Consider the following 23,554-nt stretch of genomic DNA (forward strand, 5'->3'; position numbering starts at 1 on the left):
TACATCAGAATAATAATTATTATTACCATTGTTATAATTAGACCATCATTATTTAAAGGTCTACCTTTTATCAATGCTCATGTTATTATTACTTTGTTCAAAAACTTTGCCTGCAGGGGCGCCTGGGTGGTTTAGTCGGTTAAGAGTCTGACTTGGCTTCAGCTCTGGTCATGATCTCATGGGTCGGGAGATCGAGGCCCACCTCAGGCTCCATTCTCAGCCAAGGAGTCTACTTGAAGATTCTCTCCCTCTGCCCCTCCCCTACTCTCTCTCTCTCTCTCTCTCTCAAACAAATAATCTTTTTTTTTAAAGGCCTAAGCATCGTACATTTTTTAAAAAGATTTTTATTTATTTATTTATGAGATAGAGAGAGAGAAAGAGAGGCAGAGACACAGGCAGAGGGAGAAGCAGGCTCCATGCAGGGAGCCCCACATGGGGCTCGATCCTCGGGTCTCCAGGATCACGCCCTGGGCTGAAGGCAGGCTGAAGGCTAAACCGCTGAGCCTCCCAGGGGTCCTAGATAGACAGCCCCTTTGAAGGCAGGGCTGGTGTCTTCTTTCTTCTTCTTCTTCTTTCTTCTTCTTCTTTCTTCTTCTTCTTCTTCTTCTTCTTCTTCTTCTTCTTCTTCTTCTTCTTCTTCTTCTTCAGATCATTCATTCATTCATCCATTCATTCACGAGAGACAGAGAGAGAGGCAGAGACACAGGCAGAGGGAGAAGCAGGCTCCACGCGGGGAGCCCAACGCTGGACTCGATCCCACGACCCCGGGGATCACTCCCTGAGCCAAAGGGACACGCTCAACCCCTGAGCCACGCGGGCGTCCCAACAGGGCTGGTCTTAACCATCTTTGTGTCCTGAACCATATCCAGCTTCCAGGCCCTCGTCAGTGAATTGCACAAAGTGCATGTTCAACAATCAGTGTGAAATAAACGCACCGGTGGTGAGTGGATGGCACGGACCGTAAGGAGGCACTTCTTTGGCAGCATCCACCAGGGCTCTATCTCGTCCCCAGCACCTGCGGCGCTCCGCGGAGGGAACGCGTCGGTCCGGGTCGTCCGGTTGCCGCCAGCACGCGCGCTAGGCGGAGCGCAAGGAAGCGTCGGCGCGGTGGCCGCAGCCCCCGGGCACCCGGGCGTGGAAGGGCGCCGGCCGGCGCGGGGCCCGACGGAGAGCGCCGCCCGGGCGACACGGCGGCGGGCTGGGGCGCCGGGAGGGAGCCCGCCGGGAGGCCCCGGGAAGCGCGGGCCGGGCCGGGCCGGGCCGGCGCCCGCCTCTCCTCCGCAGCGGCAGGTGGCGCTGTGGCCGGCCGCGGCCGCCCGGCCTGCGCGGCGCCTCTCTGCGGGCCGGGCGCGGAGTCGGCCGCGGGACCTGCGGCGGGCCCTCCCCGGCCGCTCTGTGGCCCGCTCTCCGTCGGCGTCCGGCTGCGCGGTCGGCCCTGCACCATGGGGAAGCGGGACAATCGGGTGGTGAGTACCCGGCGGGCAAAACGGCGGCGCGACGCGGACCCGGGGAGGAGAGCGGCGCCCCTTGCTCCTCCCCACGGGGCCTGGGGGTCCGCCGCGGCGCACGGACCCCGAGCCGGGCCGCCCAGCGCCCCCCGTCCCCGCCGGCCCGAGACGCGCGTGCGCCCTGCGCGCAGTTGGCGCCGTGGGGCCCCCGCGCTCTCCTCCCTCCCCCCTGCCTCCAGCGCCCCTGCTTTGGTCAGCCGCGCCGCTCCCCCGGCAGTGCCCCCGGCTCCCGTCCCTCCCGCACCCGGGCTAGCGTGCCCAGGTGTGAGGCCCCCGGAGAGCCGCGACGCGCCCTCTCCTCGGGGTCGCCACCCCGGCCCCGCGCCCCGTGGTGCGCGCGCAGGGGCTGGAGGCGGAGGCCCGGGCGCCCCCCACCCGCCCCCCGCCGCCCGCAGCGCGCCCAGGGTTAGCGGCCCGCAGACGCCGGTGTGAGGACCAGGACCCTGCGTCCTGGCGCTCGGAGTCGGATCCTCACTCCCGGCACTGCCTGGCACCTAGTAGGCCCTGTGTCGGAATGAAGGGCGCAGACCGCGGGCTTGGGAGGCGGGCAGAGACTGGAAGGTCAGTTTTGAGCCCTCGGGAGTCGGGTGCCCGGGACAAGTTGCTTTTTCTTCTCTGAGCCTCAGCATCTCCCTCTGTAACGGGGCGTCACTGTTAATCCACAACTTTGCAGATTAGTTGGAGCCGCAAAAGGCAAATGGCCAGGGAGTGCTTGGCCTGAGAGTTGTTGTTCTAGTGAAGGAGATGAAAGAGACCCAGGAATAAGTCCTGGCAGGAGGAATAAGGAATGCCGTACGGTGGAGAGCCGCGGTTCTCAAGGCGTCCAAGGGAAGGTGCTCTGGGCAGGAGATGGGAGGAAGGCGTCCTGGACGGCTGCTAGGTCGGTCTGGGAAGTCCACGTTATGAATCAACGACTGGATCGGCGGGAAGCGTTAGGGGATTAGCAGTAAGCTTAGGTTGCCGCTTTACAGTTCCTGGGTTGATCTTTTTTTTCCTTTTTTTAAAGATTTTATTTACTTATTCATGAGAGACACACAGAGAGAGAGAGAGAAAGAGAGGGGCAGAGACACAGACACAGACAGAGGAGAAGCAGGCTCCATGCAGGGAGCCTGACGCGGGACTCGACCCCGGGACTCCAGGATCAGGCCCTGGGCTGAAGGCGGCGCTAAACCGCTGAGCCCCCCGGGAATCCCACCTCGATTACAATGTTAAGGAATATTCTTTTCTCCTGCTTCCCTGATTGTAGGTCAGACCTCGTGGTATCCTGATTCTTCATAGAGTTGAAAGGGTGTTGTGCCCCAGCATCCTTAGGTTTGAGGTGTTGAGTGTTTTGATTCTTTAATGACTGAGGATTTGAATGTTTAGAAATCATCAGACCTTGGATACAGTTTCATGCAGAGGCCTAAGAGGTTTGTTTTTTTACTGGGGAGAAGTGTTGGTATCCACGTCCCTTTAAAGCATTCGAAACTTTTCAAATTAGCTTCATTTACAAGAACATTTTGATAATAACTCTGGGCTCTACTTATTACCCAGTATGTTGTCATCGCACAGTGTTCTGGTAACATTTTTTGCTTGCATTTGAAAGGTTGTGGGAATGAAAACATGAAATCAAGAGTTAGAAGACATTGTCACATTTACTCTCCTCATTTCATAGAGGAGGAGATGGAACTGCTTAAACTGGGACCAAAACTTGGGTCAGCTGATACTTAGTTCAGTACATCATAACTCTTAATTTTAAATAAAATTATTTGCCTCTGAAAATAATGGCATTTTTTTCCTTCTTCCATTGATGGTAAAAGCATAGTTCTAAAGATGATAGAATTGCTTTCTAAAAAACTCAAAGTCCAAGTTGAAAGCTTTGTTGTTTGTTTGTTTTATTTAAAGACTTGACTTTGTGGTGCCTGGCTGGCGCAGTCAGCAGAGCAAGCTACTCTTGAGCTCAGGGGTTTAAATTCAAGCCGCAGGTTGGGTATAGAGATTACTTTAAAAAAAAAAAATTTTTTTTTAAATAGACTTGGCTTTTTAGAGCAATTTTGGATTCACAGCAAAATGGAGCAGTGAGTACAGAAGGTTCCCATATATTCCATGTTAGCAGTCATGCCCAGCCTCCCCTACTTTCAAAGCTGCTCTAGAGTGGTTTGTTGTTACAATTTTTTTTTGTAGTGTTACAGTTGATGAACCTAACTTGAAGCATCATTTTCACCTGAAGTCCATTCTTTACATCAGGGTATTGTATATTGTATATTCTTTATATATATATATATATATATATATATATATATATATATATATATATATATATATATATTATATTCTTGAACAGTTTTTTTTTTACCTGAACATTTTAGTTCTCAAGATTTGTAAAAGGCTCTTAAATTCATGATAGCCACCCTTTGTCCCCATTGTTTTCCAGAAGTTCCTTCATGTTCTTTATTGTTCACTTTGTGCCCTCTAAAACAGATGTATCCTCCAGATAAAAATAGGTAATCAAAGTAACAAATGAAGTTCTGCATACTTTGTTCTTGCATCACTCTTTTCAGTACTGCCCACTTACATATTCCCTTGAGCCCAATTTGCTATCCTAAGTTGCCTTTTCTAAGATTTTATTTTATTTTAAGATTTTATTTATTTATTCATGAGAGACTCAAAGAGAGAGAGGCAGAGACATAGGCAGAGAGAGAAGCAGGCTCCATGCAAGGAGCCCAATATGGGACTCGAACCCTGGAATCTGGGATCACGCCCTGAGCCAAAGGCAGGTGCCCAACCGCTGAGCCACCCAGGTGTCCCTTTAAGATTTTATTTTTAAGTATTCTCTACACCCAACGTGGAGTTTGAACTGGAAACCCCAAGATCAAGAGTTGCATGCTCCACTGACAACCAGCTGGGTGCCCCAGTATCCTGAGTTTCAAAAAAGATTGTTTTCTGTTACTCAAACTCATGCAGCAGTTTGCAGCCAGACATTTCTCACTACATATGAATACAGAGTGTTTGATTTATAAGATCACGGTATTTAAAGTGATTTAAGTCATAGAGAGTTCAAGAAATTGCACAGTTTCTGTATTTTAACTGATGCCTAACCACGTACCCCTTAATGTGAAGAACATTTGCTTTTCATACTGATACATAATAAGTGAAAAGGTCTTATCTTCATAAGAAAATACATCCTTTAAAAAAAAAAAAACCTTTCTATTGTGCACAGTAAAAAGCATTTTTGCTTAATGATAATGAGCATAAGATACACTTACATATTGCTATTACAATGGAAATAATTGAGATATTTGGAATATGCTTAAGCAGACTAAGGATAATGTTTCAGCCAAAAGCTTGAAAGTTAAACCTTAATGCATAGACAATGCATTAAGTGGCTCATGTGATTGTACCATAAGTTGTCTGTAGCTGGGGTCCCTCGGTGGCTTAGTTGGTTAGAGTAAGCATCTGCCTTCAGCTTGAGTCCTGGTTCTAGGATCCTCGAATCAAGCCTGCTCCTCCCTCTCCCGCTGCCCTGCTTGTGTGCGCGCTCTCTCGCGCTCTCTCTCTCTCTCTGTCAAATAAATAAATGAAGGGATGCCTGGGTGGCACAGCGGTTGAGCATCTGCCTTTGGCTCAGGCGGTGATCCTGGGGTCCTAGGATCGAGTCCCACATCGGGCTCCCTGCATGGGGCCTGCTTCTCCCTCTGCCTGTGTCTCTGCCTCTCTCTCTCTCTCTCTCTGTCTCTCTTGAATAAATAAATAAGATCTTTAATAAATACATTAAGTAGATAAATAAAATCTTTTAAAAAGTTGTCTATAGTTAATAGCTTTAGTATGTGAATATACTACTTTACTATTTAATTTTCTTCTGAAGTGAATTGTAAGACAGACTGATTATGTGCTTTGGGGAAGCAGTTTCACAGTAGACATTAAAGCACATAAAAATGTTGATGTACCTTTAAAATACATGCTAGAATATTTGAAGACTGTAAAACATGGTAAATGTGTTAGGATTTTTTTTTTTTTTTAAGTAGGCTCTTCACCCAACATGAGGCTTAAACTCATGACCCCAGGATCAAGAGTAGCATGCTCTATTGATTAAGCCAGCCAGGCACCCCAGATTTTTTTTTTTTTTTTAATTAGAGTGAAAAGTTACCACTGTACTTTGTGAATTTTTTTAAATATTTTATTTATTTATTCATGGGAGACATAGAGAAAGGCAGAGACATAGGCAGAGGGAGAAGCAGACTCCATGCAGCCAGCCAACGTGGGACTCGATCCCCAGTCTCTAGGATCACACCCTGGGCTGAAGGTGGTGCTAAACCACTGAGCCACCTGGGCTGCCCTCTTGGTGAATTTTTCTTGAAGACAGTTCAGCTCTCTGAATTGGAGTGGCAGTATTATGGTTAAATTTTTATTTCATTTAATATTATGATAATGTTTGTAATTTTTTTTCTTTTTCTTTATAAAGGTAATAAGTTTTTTTTTAATCTCTCAAGTGTATGAAATGATAGAAGAGAACATCTGCCTATACATTTTGGTACATCTGGATTTTTAAGAAATTTATAGCTGTTTATTAAAATGGTATCTTATATTTTGAAAACTTGCTTTTGCTTTTCATTTGAGAAATCTTGGACATCTTTCCGTATCAGTAACTGTAGATCTTTCTCATTTTAGTGGCTGCATAGTATTTCATTTTGAGGGTATACTTTATCTCAGTTTGATGGCTCCTTGGGGGTTTCCAGTTTTCCCTATTTTAGTAATTTAGTTTTGAATATCCTTGTATATATTTGCATTCTTTGGAAATAAATAGTTTTTACAGTTTTAAACTTACGATGATTTATACTTAACTGCTGCTAGAATTATGACATGGTATCAGAGAAATGAAAAGATAATAGGTATTTCCTGTTTTAAAAATCAAGAACTTGGGGCACCTGGGTGGCTGAGCATCTGCCTTTGGCTCAGGTTGTGATCCCGAGGCCCTGGGATCAAGTCCCACATCAGGCTCCCCGCAGGAACCCTGCCTCACCCTCTGCCTATGTCTCTACCTCTGTGTGTCTCTCATGAATAAATAAAACCTTTAAAAATAATAAAAATTTAAAAAATAAAAATGATGAACTTGGCTTTGCACATTGTACTTGCTTTTGGTTAATATGATTGTCAGTGTCATTAGTTGAACCAACAACCCCTGTATTGCAGCCTTCATTGGTTGTCATATTTCCGCATGAACTGAGTGAAATTCTTGGCAGAGACAGTTGAATGAAATATCTGAGAACATAACAGTTGATGTAAAAAATGGCACTATATGCCTCTCTCTAAAGAGAGTTGCATTTGATACTCACATCTAGTCCTGGTTCTGTAAAAATCCCTGACATTAAGAGGTCTAGCATTAATTCCTGCCTGTAAGAAAATAATGTTAATGGATTTTTTTTCTTCCCAAGTAATTAACTCAGCAGTGTCCAGTTGAATGGAAGTAGTTCTCAGTATGTGTTGTTTATAATAGTTTATATTGTTTGCTCTGCTGGAGAAATCTGGAAATCTAGAACTCATTTGTTATTTGGGAAATACTGTTCATTTTCGCAGGTTTTGTTAAATGCAACAAATACATTAATATCCTTTCAATTCTTTGCGAACATTAAGTATTAGGTTTAAGGCCTTAAAATCAACCTGGATAGTAGACATCTTCAACCAGAATTCTTTTTTATTTAAAAAGTGGAAGAGTGGTCCTGGGTGGCTCAGTCAGTTAAGCATCTACCTTCAACTCAGGTCATGATCCCAAGGTCTTGCTCAGCAGGGAGTCTGCTTCTCCCTTTTCTCCCACGCAGCTCGTGCTCTCTCGCTCTTTCTCTCTCTTTCTCAAATAAATAAAATCTTTGTATGAATTGGCTTATTCTAAGTACCTCATAGAAATTGAATCATATAATATTTGGCTTTTGTGTCTAGATTGTTTCACTTAGCATGTTCCAAGGTTCACCTACATTGTAGCCTATTTAAGATATTTAAGATTTTCATTTCTTTTTTCTTTTTTTCTTTTTTAAGTGGAGGGGCAGAGGGAGAGGAGAGAGAATCTTAAGCAGGCTTCATGTCTAGTGTGAAACTGAACGTGGGGCTGGGTCTCATGACCTTGAGATCACGACCTGAGCTGGTATCAAGAATTGCATGCTTAACTAACTTAGCCATCCAGGCGCCCGAATTCCATTTCTTTCTGAGGCTGAATAGTATTCCATTGTATGTATATGCCACATCTTGTTTATCCATTCATCAGTAGATGGATATTTGGACTGTTTCCACCTTTTGGCTATTGTGAATAATGCTGCTATGAACATGAGTGTACAAGTATCTGTTTGAGTCCCTGTTTTCAATTATTTTTCAATTCCACTTAGAGGTGGAATTGCTGGGCTGTATATGGTCATTCTGTATTGAACTTTATGAGAAAAACAACTTTTCTATCCTCACCTGCAATGTGTAAAGGCTCTAATTTCTCCATATTTTTGACAGCACTTTTTATTTTCTGTTTTTGATAATAGTCCTCTTAATGGATGCAAGGTGGCATCTCATTGTAGTTTGATTTGCATCTCCCCAATCACTAGTGAGTTGAACATCTCAATTGAATTTAAATTAAAAAAAAAATCTGTTTATGTGCTATTGGACATTTGAATATCTTTTTTGGAGAGTTGTTTATTCAAGTCCATTGAACCTTTTTTAATTGGGTGTTTGCTCTTGAGTTGTAGGATTTCTTTATGCATTCTGGATATTAATTTCATATCAGATGGATGAGTTGCAAATATTTTCCCCATTCTGTGGATTGTCTTTTTGCTCTTTTGGTAGTGTTCTTTGATACACAAATGTTTTAATTTTTGTAAAGTCCTATTTATTTGTTTTTTCTTTTGCTGTCTGTGCATAATTTGATTTTTGGTATTAACAATTGGCAAGTAAAATTGCCATCAGTATGGCATACTATTTCCTGAGATTAAAGATATAGTAGAATAAACAATGAGTTTAAAGTTAGAGCTTTAACTTCTTTGCAACTGAGTTTCTTCATCTGCTAATGAGCATAATGTTATCAGCCTTACGGGGTTATTGAGCTTTAGGAGAAAACATTATAAAGTCATCTTACAGTAAGAAAGAAGTATCATTATTATTTTCATTAAATCTCTGGTAAAAAAGAATTTTTTTTTCTATGAAATAGCGGTATTACTCATCTCCCAAACTTGTGAGACTTAGTAGAGCATTAAATTTATTTTTTGTAATGAAAATTTGGCTAGTCAAAGTGTTCATGCTTAGTTAGGTATACTATGCATTTAAAATAAGGAATGCTTGGTGAGTAAATGAGCATTTGCATTTTTGATTTTTTTTAATTGTGTTAATTTTTGTTCTTTCCTCAAGGCCTATATGAACCCAATAGCAATGGCCAGATCAAGGGGTCCAATCCAGTCTTCGGGGCCAACGATCCAAGATTATCTAAACCGACCAAGGCCTACCTGGTATTAGTGAAACAATTTAGACATTTATTTTCATAAACTTTTTAAAGGTTACTGTTACAACTTTTAGTCCTTGCAAAGCAATTGTCACATATGTAATTTTTTGAAGTGATATTCATAGGTGCTTTCTTTTCAATGTATGAAACACATGCATCATCAGTGTAAAGCAAATGTTTGAGAACCCACATCCTGTGTAGTTAAAGAGCTACCAGTTATCTTTTTCATATTGGTATCTTCTCTATCCCCTAAAGAGACCTTAACCTTGCAGTGTTTTAACCTATTTAAAATGGTAGGTTTGACTAATTTTGCCTTTCATTGAGATGTAACTAGATGTTAGGAAGGATAATGTTAGGTCATGTTTCTATTCTTATCTGGTGGCTTTTCAATAAGTTAGAATTTCCCATAGTAAAATTTCTGTTTTAAATTGTTTTTTGGGTTTTTATTTGCTCTCTTGAGTAGCTCCTAAGATAACTTATGACAAACTTCACAGTTGTTAGCTTCATAATCGTTCTAAGTGCCCCTAAAAGCTGGGCAACTATAGTTGAAAGTTGTGCTTACATATAACAGGGAATCTTTCCTTTGGGTTAAATAGATAGTAAGCCCTATCTACCTCTTAGAGTATTCATGAGTGCTATTGTTGACTATTGCCACATACCAGAAGATTATCCCAAAACAAAATATGTTTTACCTTTAAAATTGGAGAGAAGAAATGAACTTTAAGAAAATGCTCAAGCAAGTATATTATGTGTGTCAGAGTTCCCCTAAGACAACTCTTAGGCAATTTGCTAGAAGGGCTCCCAGACAGATGTACTCTTAGGTAAGATTTATTACAAAGGGTACCAGCCACAATCAGCAAAGGGAAAGGATGCATGAGGTGAAGTCTGGAGGAGAGTAGGCTTAGATATCCAGGGTTTCTTCTCCTATGGAGTCACATAGGACACACTTAATCCCCTCACCATGAGTTGTCTTAACACATATGAGATGTTGCCAACCAGGGGAGTTCATTAGAGTCTCCTGTGCCCGGGGTTTTTACTGGGACCTGTCAGCCTCTGCCTGTCAAGTGCCAAAATTCCAGACTCCCAGAAAGAATGCAGGTGCTCAGCCTCAACGGTAGTATTTGTGCAGACTGGCACAGTGAGCCACTCTTAGGAGGAAATGGTAAGGACCTTTCCAAAATCCAAGTTCCCAGATGCCAGCCAGAGCCAAACTTAAGCAGGCCTTTCTGAGAATAAATAGTCAGGCATGCTATGTCACCCCTTTTCTGTATAGTATGTGAGATACATTATAAATAGAATTTTAGTAATAAAATAGAGTAGTTTAAATAGACATTAGCTCACCCTAACACTAAAACTGGTAGCTTTGGGACCCTAGGCAGATTTCTTACCTTCCTCAAGCTTCTCTTTTTTATCTGGAAAATTGGGGTAATAATACTGTGTTTTCTCACAGGATTATTATGAGGATTAAAGGAAAATGTATTAAAAACAGTGCCACTTACATTAAGTGCTCAGATGTTTGGTGTGTTAGCTTTTATAATCCATGCTTAGAAAAGAAATGATACCTCAGTGGTATCTGACAGACTGTATTAATGATAATTGATTTACAAGGATGTGAAAAAAATTTTTAATGTATCAACACTGAAATGGAGGTTTATTAGGATATTAAGAAAATTTTATTTAGGAGAGTTTTGTTTTGTTTATAAGCATCCATCTCTCATTTGAACTGCTTGAAAACTTATTTGTATATTCTATTTTTTAAGGGAAGAAGTGAAAGAACAACTAGAAAAGAAGAAGAAAGGCTCCAAGGCATTGGCTGAATTTGAAGAAAAAATGAATGAGGTTTGTAAATAATACCTGTTTGAAAAAAATAGGCACCCCAAATGTATGATTTCTTTAAAATAAAAAGGAAAACTGTATCATAGTAATGTATGTCATCTTAGGTTTTCTAAGTATTAGGTTCTTCTCTTTGTCTTCCCATGCCCCCATATTTCCCTGGGAATACCATGATGTTTGCCTGTTCTGATTATAAACATGTATGTAGTATTTCAGCTACAATATAGATTAATTCAGAGTTGTCTTGCTGGTTTAGCTGGTAGAGCAAGCAACTTTTGGACTCAGGGTTATGAGTTTGAGCCCCATGTTGGGTAGAGAGATTACTTAAAACTTTTAAAAAATATATGGATAGATAGATACTATCTGGAAAGAGAATCTAATCATCTTTGTTAAAAAAAAAAAAGTTCTCAGCCTCAGTGATAATACCTAGTCCTCTCAATATACAGTGGAGAATTCCCACTCTTTAATATCCTCTTTGAAAAGAGCTAGTGGGTGGTGCCTCGATGGCTCAGTCAGTTAAGCAGCCAATTCTTGATTTCAGCTCAAGTCATGATCTCAGTATCATGGGATGGAGCCCCATGTCAGGCTCCAGGCTCAGCTAGGAGTATCATTGTTCCTGTCCTCCCCTCCCCCCCAATCCCTCCCTGCTTGCTTGCTTGCTTACATAAGCGCGCGCTCTCTCGCTCTCTCTCTCTCTATTTCAAGAGAGAACGAAAGAAAAGAGCTAGTAAAGGGTCCTTTGGTGACAGGGTTCTGGCACCTGGAGTACCTTTTCCTTGTGCTAAGAGGCTGAGATGGTGAGAGGTAGAGAAGAGAGGGAAGTTAGTGGCTGTCTATATCAGGTGTATTAGAGGGGATAGATAGCTTCTGATGGTGTTTATAACCTTTTTGCAGAACTGGAAGAAAGAACTAGAAAAACACAGGGAGAAATTATTAAGTGGAAGTGAGAGCTCATCCAAAAAAAGACAGGTAATACTTTTTTGAGCTTAATGCTGTTCTTAATGTCACATTTGTGTTTTCATAATCTGTGTACTACTATCAGTAGATAATTTTAAAAACTCACACCAACTTATTTAGATTTGTACTTTATTTGTTTACTTTTAGAGAAAGAAAAAAGAAAAGAAGAAATCTGGTAGGGTGAGCAAAAGTTTTCCATTCTTCTAAATGTTACAATTAAGAGCCTACAAGAAAAGTAAGAATGATTTATATGATCTGTATGGTAACTGTAAATGATTCAAGGAGCCTTGAAGTCCTTTGATAGTTACGAGTGGGTTTTGTTCAATTAGCAGTATAAAGAAAAGTACCAAACTCCTAATAGCCTAGTAACTCCTCTATTGCTGTCAGGGAGAGAGAGGGGCGGGGGGGCAGGGGGAGAATTGACTACCATTGGTGTATCTGTTGTTACCTTGTTGAGCCTTTTTCCTGTGTTTAAGAGACTGTGACATAAAACATTTTGATATTTAAGTCTCAAATATGATATCTCTCAGACGCTAGATTGCTTTTGTTGAGTATTTGAAAGACTTAGTGATAAGAAAAAAATTCCTGCATCTCACAAGCTTTAATTGTTTTGTGCTTGGTCAAGTATTCATCTTCTTCTTCATCAAGCTCTGATTCTTCCAGCAGTTCTTCGGATTCTGACGATGAGGTAAGTGGAAATCCATTATGGAATATCTGTTAGAAATGTTGACTTCCATGTTTTGGTTAATTATCCATAACTGAGAGCACTGACATGAATAAATAACTAGATATTTAAATATTAATATATATGTATATATATATATTTAGGTTCCTACATTTGTCTTTAATCTCTTAAAAATATCTTCTATGAAATTCTGTGAAATGGAGTTAAAAAGCTAAAATACTGTTTGACTAAATGCTACAGGTTACATGTGACTCATATTACTGGACTTTTTTTTTTTTTATAAAACAGGAAGGTTAGTATAAATTACATTTTAACCAGTACTTATTAAAAAGAGTATCTAGCTCACTCAGAGCGTGTGACTCTTGATTTTGGGATCGTGAGCTCGAACCCCCACATTGGGTATAAAGTTTACCTTAAAAAAATTATTAAGTAAAATATGAATTTACAAGCTGATTCTTTCATTTAAGATGTGTTCATTGATAAAGGTATGATATTAATAAAATGCATCAATTATATTTTTAAAACCAAAAGCAAATGTTTTTAAAAATGTTTTATATAGGATAAAAAACAAGGGAAAAGGAAAAAGAAAAAGAAGAACCGTTCACATAAGTCTTCTGAAAGCTCCATGTCAGAAACTGAATCGGACAGTAAGGTAAAATTACTCAAATTAGCAACATTCTGTATAGCAAACATATTTATTTAAGTTTTTCTTTTAAGTCATCCTGTCTTAAATTACTCTCAGTTTAGAAATTAGATGCTATTTTTTGTACTTTGATACACTGTGCCACGTAATTGATATATTAATAATATCTTACATATGGCATTGTATTGTTCTCATACCTCCACATATGCCTCCATGTCTCAGCATTTCCATGGCAGCTTTATAATAAGCATGGCAGATATTATTTTTCCCACTTTCATAAAGAAGTGAGAATTCAGAGAAAAACACATACTCCATTATCTGGCCCAGTGTTCTTTCCGTTACACATAAATCTGCTCTGTGCTGTCCAGATTTGTGAAACATAATTGGCTCTCAAATGTCCGAGGTAATAAGAAATACATGCAGGTTGAAATAAAATTGTAGATTCCTGGGCCTCATCTTGAGAGTCTGATTTAGTAAGTCTGCTTAGGCTCAGAATTCTACATTTTTAACAGATGTCCTCTATGATTCTGATATAGGGGTGTCCTTGGACCTCAGTTTGATAAACACTATCATAGGTTCCCAGGAGAACAAAATAGCTGTCTGGTTTGGGAGCAAATCTCTACTTGTTCTAGTATGATTTCTTCTGACAAAACGCCCAGCATCTAGAAAGTATTCAGTAAATGTTGGTTTTCTCTTTGTCTTTTAAGATCCAATCTAATGATACTGATAGATAAGCTTTATCAAATGCCTACTGTGTTAGGCACAGTTCTAAGCACTTGACATATTAAATCAATCCTCTCAACAACCCTCATCCACTTTATGGATACAGTAGGCTCAGGTGGTTAATGGCTAGGACCGAAAGAATCAAAAGCAGAAATTCTTACCTCTCCTCCTTATAGGGAGAGTAGAATCAGTAAAATCAGATTAGTGGATGTCTGAGGACAGTGTGAATTAGAACCTCAGTGCATATGACCACGACAGGCAAAAATAGGTAAATGGCATTAGGTCTTATTTTAAAAGAAACCATGTGGTTATTATAGATATTGTCATTTTAGGTATATAGAGATTTGATAATACAGGCAGATAAAGGACGAAGCCTCATTTCCTTACAAGCACATATTATATGCAACATACATTTCTCCTTTATTTTCAGAATAAAATTCTGGTATTGAAATAACTTTTTTTTAGTCATAGCGCAAATCACTTTTTTGCTGTTTTTGTCCTTATGCTCTTTTACATTTAAAATTGATATGTATATATGTGTTTGTATAGGATAGTTTAAAAAAGAAAAAGAAGTCAAAGGATGCAAATGAGAAAGAAAAGGTAATTATAATTTTATATTAACTTTTAGTCTGTCATACAGTATTTCATTTGCTTCTCGAAGTTAACAATAATGTGTTCTTCCTTTTAACTTGAGAAATTTGTTTCCTTTGCTTACAGCATTTTGTGTTGATTTAAGGGAATTTTTAAATTCATTGTCAAAGGTTAAAAGATCAGAAAACTATTCCTACAGAGTTTTATTTTATTTTATTTTATTTATTTTTTAAAGATTTTATTTATGAGAGAGACATAAGCAGAGGGAGAAGCAGGCTCTCCACAGAGGGAGCTCAACCACTGAGCCACCCAGGTGCATCCCTACACTATCTGTGGTTTCTTCTGACTCTTTACTGTTTGGTTTCTTATGACTCACTATCTGTATGGTTTCTTATGACTCTTTACAGTTCTATAATGTATAATTAAAGAAAAGGAGGGTGCCTGAGTGGCTCAGTTGGTTAAGCATCTGCCTTCAGCTCAGGTCATGATCCCAGGGTCCTGGCCTTGAGCCCCACATCAGGCTCCCTGCTCAGTGGGGAGCCTACTTCTCTTGCTCCCTCTGCTATTCCCATCATTGTGCTCTCTGGTTCTTTCTGTCAAATAAATAAGTAAAGTATTTTTTTAAAAAAAGACTTTACTTATTCATGAGAGAGAGAGAAAGAAAGGCAGAGACACAGGCAGAGAGAGAAGCAGATTCCACGCAGGAAGCCCGATGTGGGACTCAATCCCAGGACTCCAGGATCACACCCTGGATTGAAGGCAGCGCTAATCCACTGAGCCACTCATACTGCCCTAAATAAAATATTTAAAAACAAATAAGGGACGCCTGGGTGGCTCAGCGGTTGAGCGTCTGCCTTTGGCTCAGGGCCAAAGGATTGAGTCCCACGTCGGGCTCCTTGCGTGGTGCCTGCTTCTCTCCTCTCTGCCTATGTCTCTACCTCTCTTTCTGTGGCTCTCATGAATAAATAAATAAAATCTTTTTTTAATATTTTTTTAATTTATTATTTATGATAGACATAGAGGGAGAGAGAGAGAGAGAGAGAGAGGCAGAGACACAGGAGGAGGGAGAAGCAGGCTCCATGCCAGGAGCCTGACGCGGGACTCGATCCCGGGACTCCAGGATCGCGCCCTGGGCCAAAGCGCTAGACCACTGAGCCACCCAGGGATCCCCTATAAATAAAATCTTTAACAAATAAAAATTAAAATTAAAAGCAAATAAGAAAATAAGGTAGTTCCTGGCTGGCTCAATAGGAAGAGCATGTGACTTGATTTCATGGTCATGAGTTTGAGCTTCAGGTTGGGTGTACATGTTACTTAAATAAATACTGTTTTTAAAAAGAAAGAAAATAAGGAAGATATTACATCTCAGTGGACATGTAGTTATTTCCTTTCAGGTTATCTAATAAAAGCGTTATTTTATTGGAATTAAAGATGGTAAATGGCATCAATTTTAGACATATCTAAGATGAAAATGAGATAATTTTTGTGATAATTGAAAAGTTATTAATAAAATTTGTGTGACGTGGTCTTACATCTATTTGATCAAGATATGTGTGTTTATTTTGTTCTTTTTTATTGTTTAAATCCAGTTTGCCTACACGTGTATTTATTTTTCTTAGGACATTAAAGGACTCAGCAAAAAAAGAAAGATGTATCCTGAAGATAAACCATTATCATCTGAGTCCTTATCAGAATCAGATTATATTGAGGAGGTAAGTATATGATCGAATCCATTTTCTTCACTTTAAAATGTTTAATTATTTGTTTTTAATAAATACAAGTCAGTAGAAAGAAATACTTCATGAATATTCAATTTACTCCTCTTTTATGTGTACAGTGAAATAGAAATGGAAGTTGTTCCATTTCAGAATGGGTTTTTCATTTTCTAGAGGATGATTATATAACTAATATAATAATTATCCATATTTACAAATCTCTACTCTGAGCTATATTATTTTTATTCTTCTAATATTTACTTTTTAGTATACTGGTATTTTGATTACATGACATGCTTTTTGATATGTAGTGTATTGAAACCCAGCAGTCCCTTGTTTCTGTTTGGGACTACTACTAGTAAGGGAGTAGAATGGCAATGAAGTAAATCAGAAATGTTGGTGTGGTTCTTTTCCTGTCTATAAAGTTAGGAAGTAGAATTAGGTAGTCTCTATAGTCCTTTTCAGCTCTGATGTTCCTATCTTAGATTTTTTTGAACTCTATTAGAATAAGAGTCCATTCTTAGTTAATTTTAGGTCTGTAAGTTATCATCTTTAAAGTATTTCTCTCGGACTTGGTTTCCTCATTTGTAAAATAGGACCTATTGCCCCCCTCTTTTGTAGCAGTATTTTATAATGCCCCCTGAAATGAAATTGAATTGGAAGTGAATTGAATTGAAACTGGAGTGTATGTAATGTACATAATCTACACATTTTATACTAATATCCCCTTAAAAATTTAAAAAGAAATATAAGAAAATATTAGTATATGATTTTACTGAATTGTATTTCAGTGCTTAAATGCTTGAGTGTGATAACTGGAAGACAAAACCTTAAGGCAACAAAATTCAAGCTGTAGCGGTACATTACATATGCCTTTCAAAAACTGTACAGTGGTATTGTCATCAATGACATTTTCCAAAATGATGAACAATTCTCAGTGAACCTCTGAATGAATGAAACAAAATACAGTCTTCCGTATATTTCTATGATTTTGCATTTCTGGGACACTCATTGTATCTTAAAACCCTGTACAAAATACTTTGTGTTCATATCACAATAAATTTAGCTTTGTAGGGACACCTGGGTGGTTCAATGGTTGAGCATCTGCCTTTGGCTCAGGGCATGATCCCAGAGTCCTGGGATCGAGTCCTGCATCAGGCTACCTGCATGGAGCCTGCTTCTTCCTCTGCCTTTGTCTATACCTCTCTCTCTCTATGTGTCTCTCATGAATAAATAAATAAAATCTTTTTTAAAAAATAGCCTCTGTACTATAAATGGATTTATTACATGGAATGTCTGGCAGGCTGTCTAAAAGTCATGTCAAGGTGGTCTTGGATGTCACATGACAGCATCCCCTGTCAAGCTGGCTATATTGGTTGCAGTCATAACTACTACCATCCCCAGTCATTGTTACAAGAATAACAACAAAAAACAGTAATTTCTTAAGTTCCTCTAGAGCACTAATCTTAATATATATTACACTTGGACTTAACATTAAATATGCATAAGCTTTAGGAACTTTCAGTTTAGTCTTAAATCCAATGTACACTTCAAAAGATTAATATAAAATAATAATGGGGTAATAAAACGTTTTTTTTTTTAAGATTTTATTTATTTATTCATGAGAGACAGAGAGAGAGAGAGAGAGGCAGAGACACAGGCAGAGGGAGAAGCAGGCCCCATGCAGGGAGCCCAACGCGGAACTCGATCCTGAGTTTCCAGGATCATGTTCTGGGCTGCAGGCGGCGCCAAACCGCTGAGCCACCCAGGCTGCCCAGTAATGGGGTAATAAATGTTACTTAAAAGGATTTTAATCCATTGGTTAATACTGAGTACGCCGTGAATATAGCTACCATTTAAACACCAAAGAGTAAGAGAAATACTTAACTTTATTCCATGCACTTCCCCTGGAGGATGGATATTATCTCGATTTTACAGATGATGAAACTGAGGGTAATACATAGCAGAGGTAGGATTCAGAGCTTGGTCTGTTTTATTTCAGAGCTCATGCTTTTTACCCACTGTTCCTAACTGCCCTTATTTATTTATTTATTTATTTATTTATTTATTTGTGCTGAAAGGGAACCTAAGAGAAGCCCTCTAGAAATTTAAAAAATCTTAATTTTCTTTCCTTTATGTTTCTCATTGACTTGTCATTATATAAACAGGAGTTTGAAGTATAACAAGGTATTTAAAATAGCATTTGATCATCAAAATGTTTTTTACACATAAATTTTAAAGATGTAAGGTGTACGGTAGGGAATTTAAAAAATGTCTTGAGTACAAGTTACATATTTGTCTTCTCAACAAAAATTCAAACTTTTTAGGTACGAGCAAAAAAGAAGAAAAGCAGTGAAGAACGAGAAAAAGTAATAGCAAGTATCACTTATATTTTTTACATGACAATAGTGTAGCTCTTCTGTTTGATATAAGGTGAATCATGGTAAAGCACAACTTGATATACTGAGGCCAAATAAATATTCATCGGGAAAAAGTATGGTATTCTACTTTACCTAATGGGCTTGAGCAAATTAAATTGGCTCAGGAGAAAGGAAGAATGATCTGGTAGGAAACATCTGTTTCCCATTTCAGTATTTTATTCAGTATTTCATTTTATTTTACTCCATATTCAGTAAACTTGAACTTTTGTTTGGCTATTTTAAGCCATAATATGAAATATTAGGTATGGTGATGCCCTCCATCCTCAATAGTAATTACTTTCAGGTTGGACAAACCTGGTAACATTAGCAGAAGCAGCCTCTCTTAGCACAGGCTGCAATGAGAAATAAGCAAGAATGCGACAATATAAATGTTTCAGTAATAAAGATGATTCTTTTGACCATTTCTAAAGCCAGCTCTGCTCTTATGCAGATGGAGAGGTATGAAAGGAGAAAGAAGGAAGAGGAAAGAAAATGGAAGTGATATCTTTTCAGCAGACCAACCTAGGGAATGTGGATAATGGATATCAGAGTAATTGCAGACCATATCGTTAAAGCAATTTAGGAGAACTAAGTGTGGGTGATGGCCTTTGAAGGCATTTTCTTAGGAACGGGTAAAAGAAAAATGAGAATGGCATCTTTTGTAGGTTTGAGGGTAACTTCCCCTTTTCAGAATTTCTCTTGCTCTTAAAATGAGGGTCCTTCTCTGATAGATTCACCTGGTAATGTATGACTCAGAAGTAACATTTTAGATACTTTAAGATGAAGGCAACATTTAAGAGACTTTCCTGAATGGAAAAATAATTTGGGTGAAGACTGCTTTGGTCTTTAGATGATTCAGATTAAGACATAATACTAATTAATTTTGGATAATTCTAATTTATACTTACATACTACACTATTTCATGCATTCAGCCAGCATGTGTTTATTAAGCATCTCTGTGCAGGCACTGTTGGTGTTGGTAGTGCTATTACAATGGAATAGGATAGGTAAAAGGTTGACATGTGAGAGTGACTTTAGAGAGGGAAAGCTTCTCTGGGGAAGTAAAATTAAGCTGAAATAGGATTTATCAGAAAGAACCAATCATGTGAAGATCAAAGGAAGAATATCCTAGGCAGAGAAAAGAGCTAAGGACCTCTGGTAGGAATGAGCTTGATTTGTTTGAGGAACTGAAAGGGTAAGTGTAGCTTATACCTAGTAGGTAAAGAGGAATAACAGGGACACCTGGTGACTTAACAGTTAAGCTTCTGCCTTTAGCTCAGAGCATGATCCTGGAGTCCCTGGAGTCCCAGGATTGAGTCCCACATCTGGCTTTCTGCATGGAGCCTGCTTCTCCCTCTGCCTATGTCTCTACCTACCCCCCCTCCCCCGTGTCTCTCATGAATAAATAAATAAAATATTTTTTTTTTAAAAAAAGAGGAATAACGGAGATCTCTGGGTGGCTCAATAGTTTAGCACCTGCCTTCAGCCCAGGGCATGATCCTGGAGTCCCAGGATCGAGTCCCGCATTGGGCTACCTGCATGGGGCCTGCTTCTCCCTCTGCCTGTGTCTCTGCCCCTCTCTCTCTGTGTGTCTCTCATAAATAAGTAAATAAAATATTTTTTAAAATGAAAATAAAAAAAGGAATAACGTACAGTGAGGTTGAGATATAAGCAGAGGCCGTATCACAAGCAAGGTGTTTGGGTTTTCATCAGAATGTTCTGGGAAGATATTATGAGTATTTTAAACAAAGAAGTGACCTGTCTTAACTTTACATTTTTAGAATGCTTTGGCAGAGGAGGTTGAGTGGACATAGGTGAGGAATGGTGTTGTTTGTATACAGTGATAGTAATGGAGATGGACTAGTCTGATGGATTTGAAATATGTTGTGGGCTTAGACGGTAGAGCTTGCTTGCTTGCTGCTTTGGATGTAAAGAGTGAAGTTAAAGCAGAAAGCGGAGTCAAACATAGCTTAGATTCTTTGCCTAAAGTAAAAGGATAAATTAGAGGTGCCGTTTACTAAGGGGATTTGAGCATTGTTTATGGTAATTTTAGATAGACCTGCTAGGTAACCAGGTAGACCTCTCAGTCTTGAGTTCAGAGCACAGGACTAGATATGAAGATTTGGTATGTAAGTGGTATTTAAAGCATGGGGTCTGAGAGAGCATGTGGAAAGGGAAGGAAGGAAGCCCTGAAAGGTCAAGCAGAGAAAAAAGAACCAGCGCAGGAGTTGAAGGGGTCTTTGCAGTGGAAGAAAACAACAGACAGAGGTGTCGTGGAAGCCAAGAAGAAAAGTAGTTTTAAAAGAGTGTAGTCAACTATCCTCTTATGAAAAAGTAACACAAGAGTCAGAGTTCAGCAAAATTGTAGCTCTCTTTATCCAGTCACAATTTGACTACTTTTTCTAGGCTTCTAAAAATTAAGCATCTGAGTGCCTGGCTGGCTCAGTCAGTAGAGTAGGAAACTCTTGATCTTGGGTTTGTGAGTTCAAGCCCCACATTGGGCTTAGGGCTTACATAAAAGTTTTTTAAAAAGAAAAAGCATTTATTTTACCTAAAAGCTAAGTAGACTTTTCAGCTGCACATCAATATTTTGTTACCAGTTAGTTGTTTGGTTGGTTTATTTTAATTGTTAATTTAATAATTACAATAGTGCTCAGTTTAGGCAGGACATAATTTGTGTTTCTGTTTATTTAAAAAATGCCAGGTATAACATACCTGTTTGCCAAAAACTGTCATATAAAAAAACAATTGTATTTTGCTGTGATGTGAGGATTTCTTTGTAGTAACTACAATTACTTCACCTTTAGAAATTATATAAGAAATTATATAATATATAATACAGCAGTTGATATTATTATTCATAGAATTTATTTTCTACAGGAAATTTTGTTTAAAAGCTACATTTTTGTGCTAACAACTTAGTTTTTATCTTTTTGAAAATCAAGACTCTTAAGTCCTCATATTATTGATTATTGAGACTTTTTAAAAATGTTCTGAGTAGTTCCCTTGTTGTCTAGATAGTTTGAAATAATTATATAGTAGTTTAAAAGGACCGTGATAAAGTTGTTTTTAATTTGTGTACTTTCCTGCAGAAATGTCTAACCGGGAACTATCTTTACAGGAAAAAACAAAAAAGAAAAAGAAGCATAAGAAACACAGTAAGAAGAAGAAAAAGAAGGCTGCTAGTTCAAGTCCTGACTCACCGTAACATTAAGAAAAATCAGGATTCCCTTATAAAGAAAGTGCAATGTCTAAGGAAATTTCAACTGTGAAAATTATGACATAATTACTAAAATGCATGAATTTTCTTGTTTTTAGAATTATTCCTGGACTATTCAGTAGCCACTCGGGTGCCGCTGTGTGAAAGGGCCATAATTGTTGCCTGCTGCTTGAACATCTATTTTTTTCTCTTCCAGTGCTTAACAACTCGGGGAGATAATACATTGCAGTTGTGCTAGTGGTTAAGATATTTGGGGATAAAGTTAATATTTTTGACTAGAAGTATCTATTGATAAATCAACAGAAATCGAATCTGGATACATCACTAAGATGTAATTAGCAATGACCAGATAATTCTAGTTAACATTTTTGAAATAGGGATCACATTGATACTTCAAAATCCTTATTCTGTAGATAAATGTATTTTAATTTTTTCCCCTTATATACTTTTATTTACCTGGGGAAGGAGCTTTTAGGGTTGGGGGGTGGTTTGCTATCTCTTTAGCTAGCAGAATAGTGTGCCTTTTATCCTCACACATCCTATTTTTGTGGACATAGTAGCCATGCTTCATGGGGAGGTCAGAGCTGGGTATAGCCATCTTGCCCCTAGACATCTTTGGACTTTGTCGTTTGCTGCTTTGAGTGAACCAGAGAAACAGCCCTTTGCAGCATGACAGAGCTCCAGAAGCTCTGGGATTTACCTCCACTTCAATAATACTGAATGTTTTTTAGCATTAGAATGTGTTATAACATTTGAATTAATTTTGACTACAACTTTGGCTTTGGAGAAGAATCATTTAAAATAGACACTGGTACTTTTTGAACTTGATAGCTAAAGATTTAAAATGCATGTTTTATACTGTTAAGTTTTAACCAGTCAGGAAAATTTTATGTAACCAGTGATAGTTATTTTATTTTTGTAAGAATTTTGTTTAGGCTGCAATGTTTAGCTTTTATTAATTCTTTATTCTTGCTATCTTAAATTCCTTACTGTGTTTAATGGCATACTTGCCAAGATACTTAGCATGTAAACAAAGCAAGCTTTTGATTTTTTTTTTTTTTTAACAGCTTCATATTGAAGCTGAGACTTAACCATAAACAATTGAGTGGCAGGCCTGGTATGCTGTGTCTTGTTACATAAAGCTATTGCCAGAATCTTAGTAAATATAACATTTTAGAAATTTGTCTTTGTATATTCATAACAAATGATGACAAGTTAAGTGAGAATTACATTATTGCTCTTCCTGTGTCATATTTTACTAAGATTTTGTGCCTCATATCTACTGCTGAATTGTTTACTAGTAATGTTAAAAGGAATTGATAAATCATTTTCACTTTACATTTTTATATAATCAGGTAACATGAAATATAATTTGATGTACAATTTTGCCTGTTACAGAGGGTGTGCTAATTATAGTGATATATGCACAAAACATTTTGGCATGACAAGAGGCTGAATAAATAGCTATTTTACTTAAAAATAGCTGTGTTCTTATCAGCTTCCTTTAAGTCCCAAGTAAAGTTCTAAAGATCAAGAAACACTGCTAGGTGGTAAGTGGATAAGACATGTCCCCAAGTTTTTAGCTGTAAAAATATATTTCCCGGTAAGCTTCCTTAAATTTTATGCTTAAAGCTTCATACTCTTTTTCCTAATAAAAGATATCTATATACTCTTGAGTACACAGCAAGTTTGAGGGACATTTTTTATCCAAAAGGAAGTTTCTTAAGATTGTTCACAAAAGTGCTAAAAGACAAGTTTATCAGGTTATTTGGTGAGGAGTTTTGGTATAAACTTAGAAGTGTTCCTTTGTA

At 38.7% G+C, this 23,554-nt stretch overlaps 1 protein-coding gene across 2 annotated transcripts; it reads left to right on the plus strand.

The window, feature by feature from the left end:
- The first annotated feature begins 1,320 nt into the window (after positions 1–1,320).
- Positions 1,321–23,424, plus strand: FAM133B (family with sequence similarity 133 member B). 2 transcript variants are annotated; one of them, XM_077856973.1, is made up of 11 exons: positions 1,321–1,466; positions 8,865–8,962; positions 10,716–10,794; positions 11,683–11,757; positions 11,893–11,925; positions 12,371–12,433; positions 12,990–13,082; positions 14,346–14,396; positions 16,007–16,099; positions 18,430–18,477; positions 21,645–23,424. In XM_077856973.1, the coding sequence occupies exons 1-11, from the start codon at positions 1,443–1,445 to the stop codon at positions 21,729–21,731; spliced, it is 744 nt and encodes a 247-aa protein (XP_077713099.1). In that variant the 5' UTR covers positions 1,321–1,442; the 3' UTR covers positions 21,732–23,424. The 2 variants fall into 2 exon arrangements, with proteins under 2 accessions (XP_077713099.1, XP_077713100.1); XM_077856974.1 differs by lacking the exon at positions 1,321–1,466 and adding an exon at positions 1,878–2,069.
- The last annotated feature ends 130 nt before the right edge of the window (positions 23,425–23,554 follow it).

This window comes from Canis aureus, chromosome 18 (genome assembly GCF_053574225.1).
Source record: "Canis aureus isolate CA01 chromosome 18, VMU_Caureus_v.1.0, whole genome shotgun sequence".
Taxonomy (NCBI): domain Eukaryota; kingdom Metazoa; phylum Chordata; class Mammalia; order Carnivora; family Canidae; genus Canis; species Canis aureus.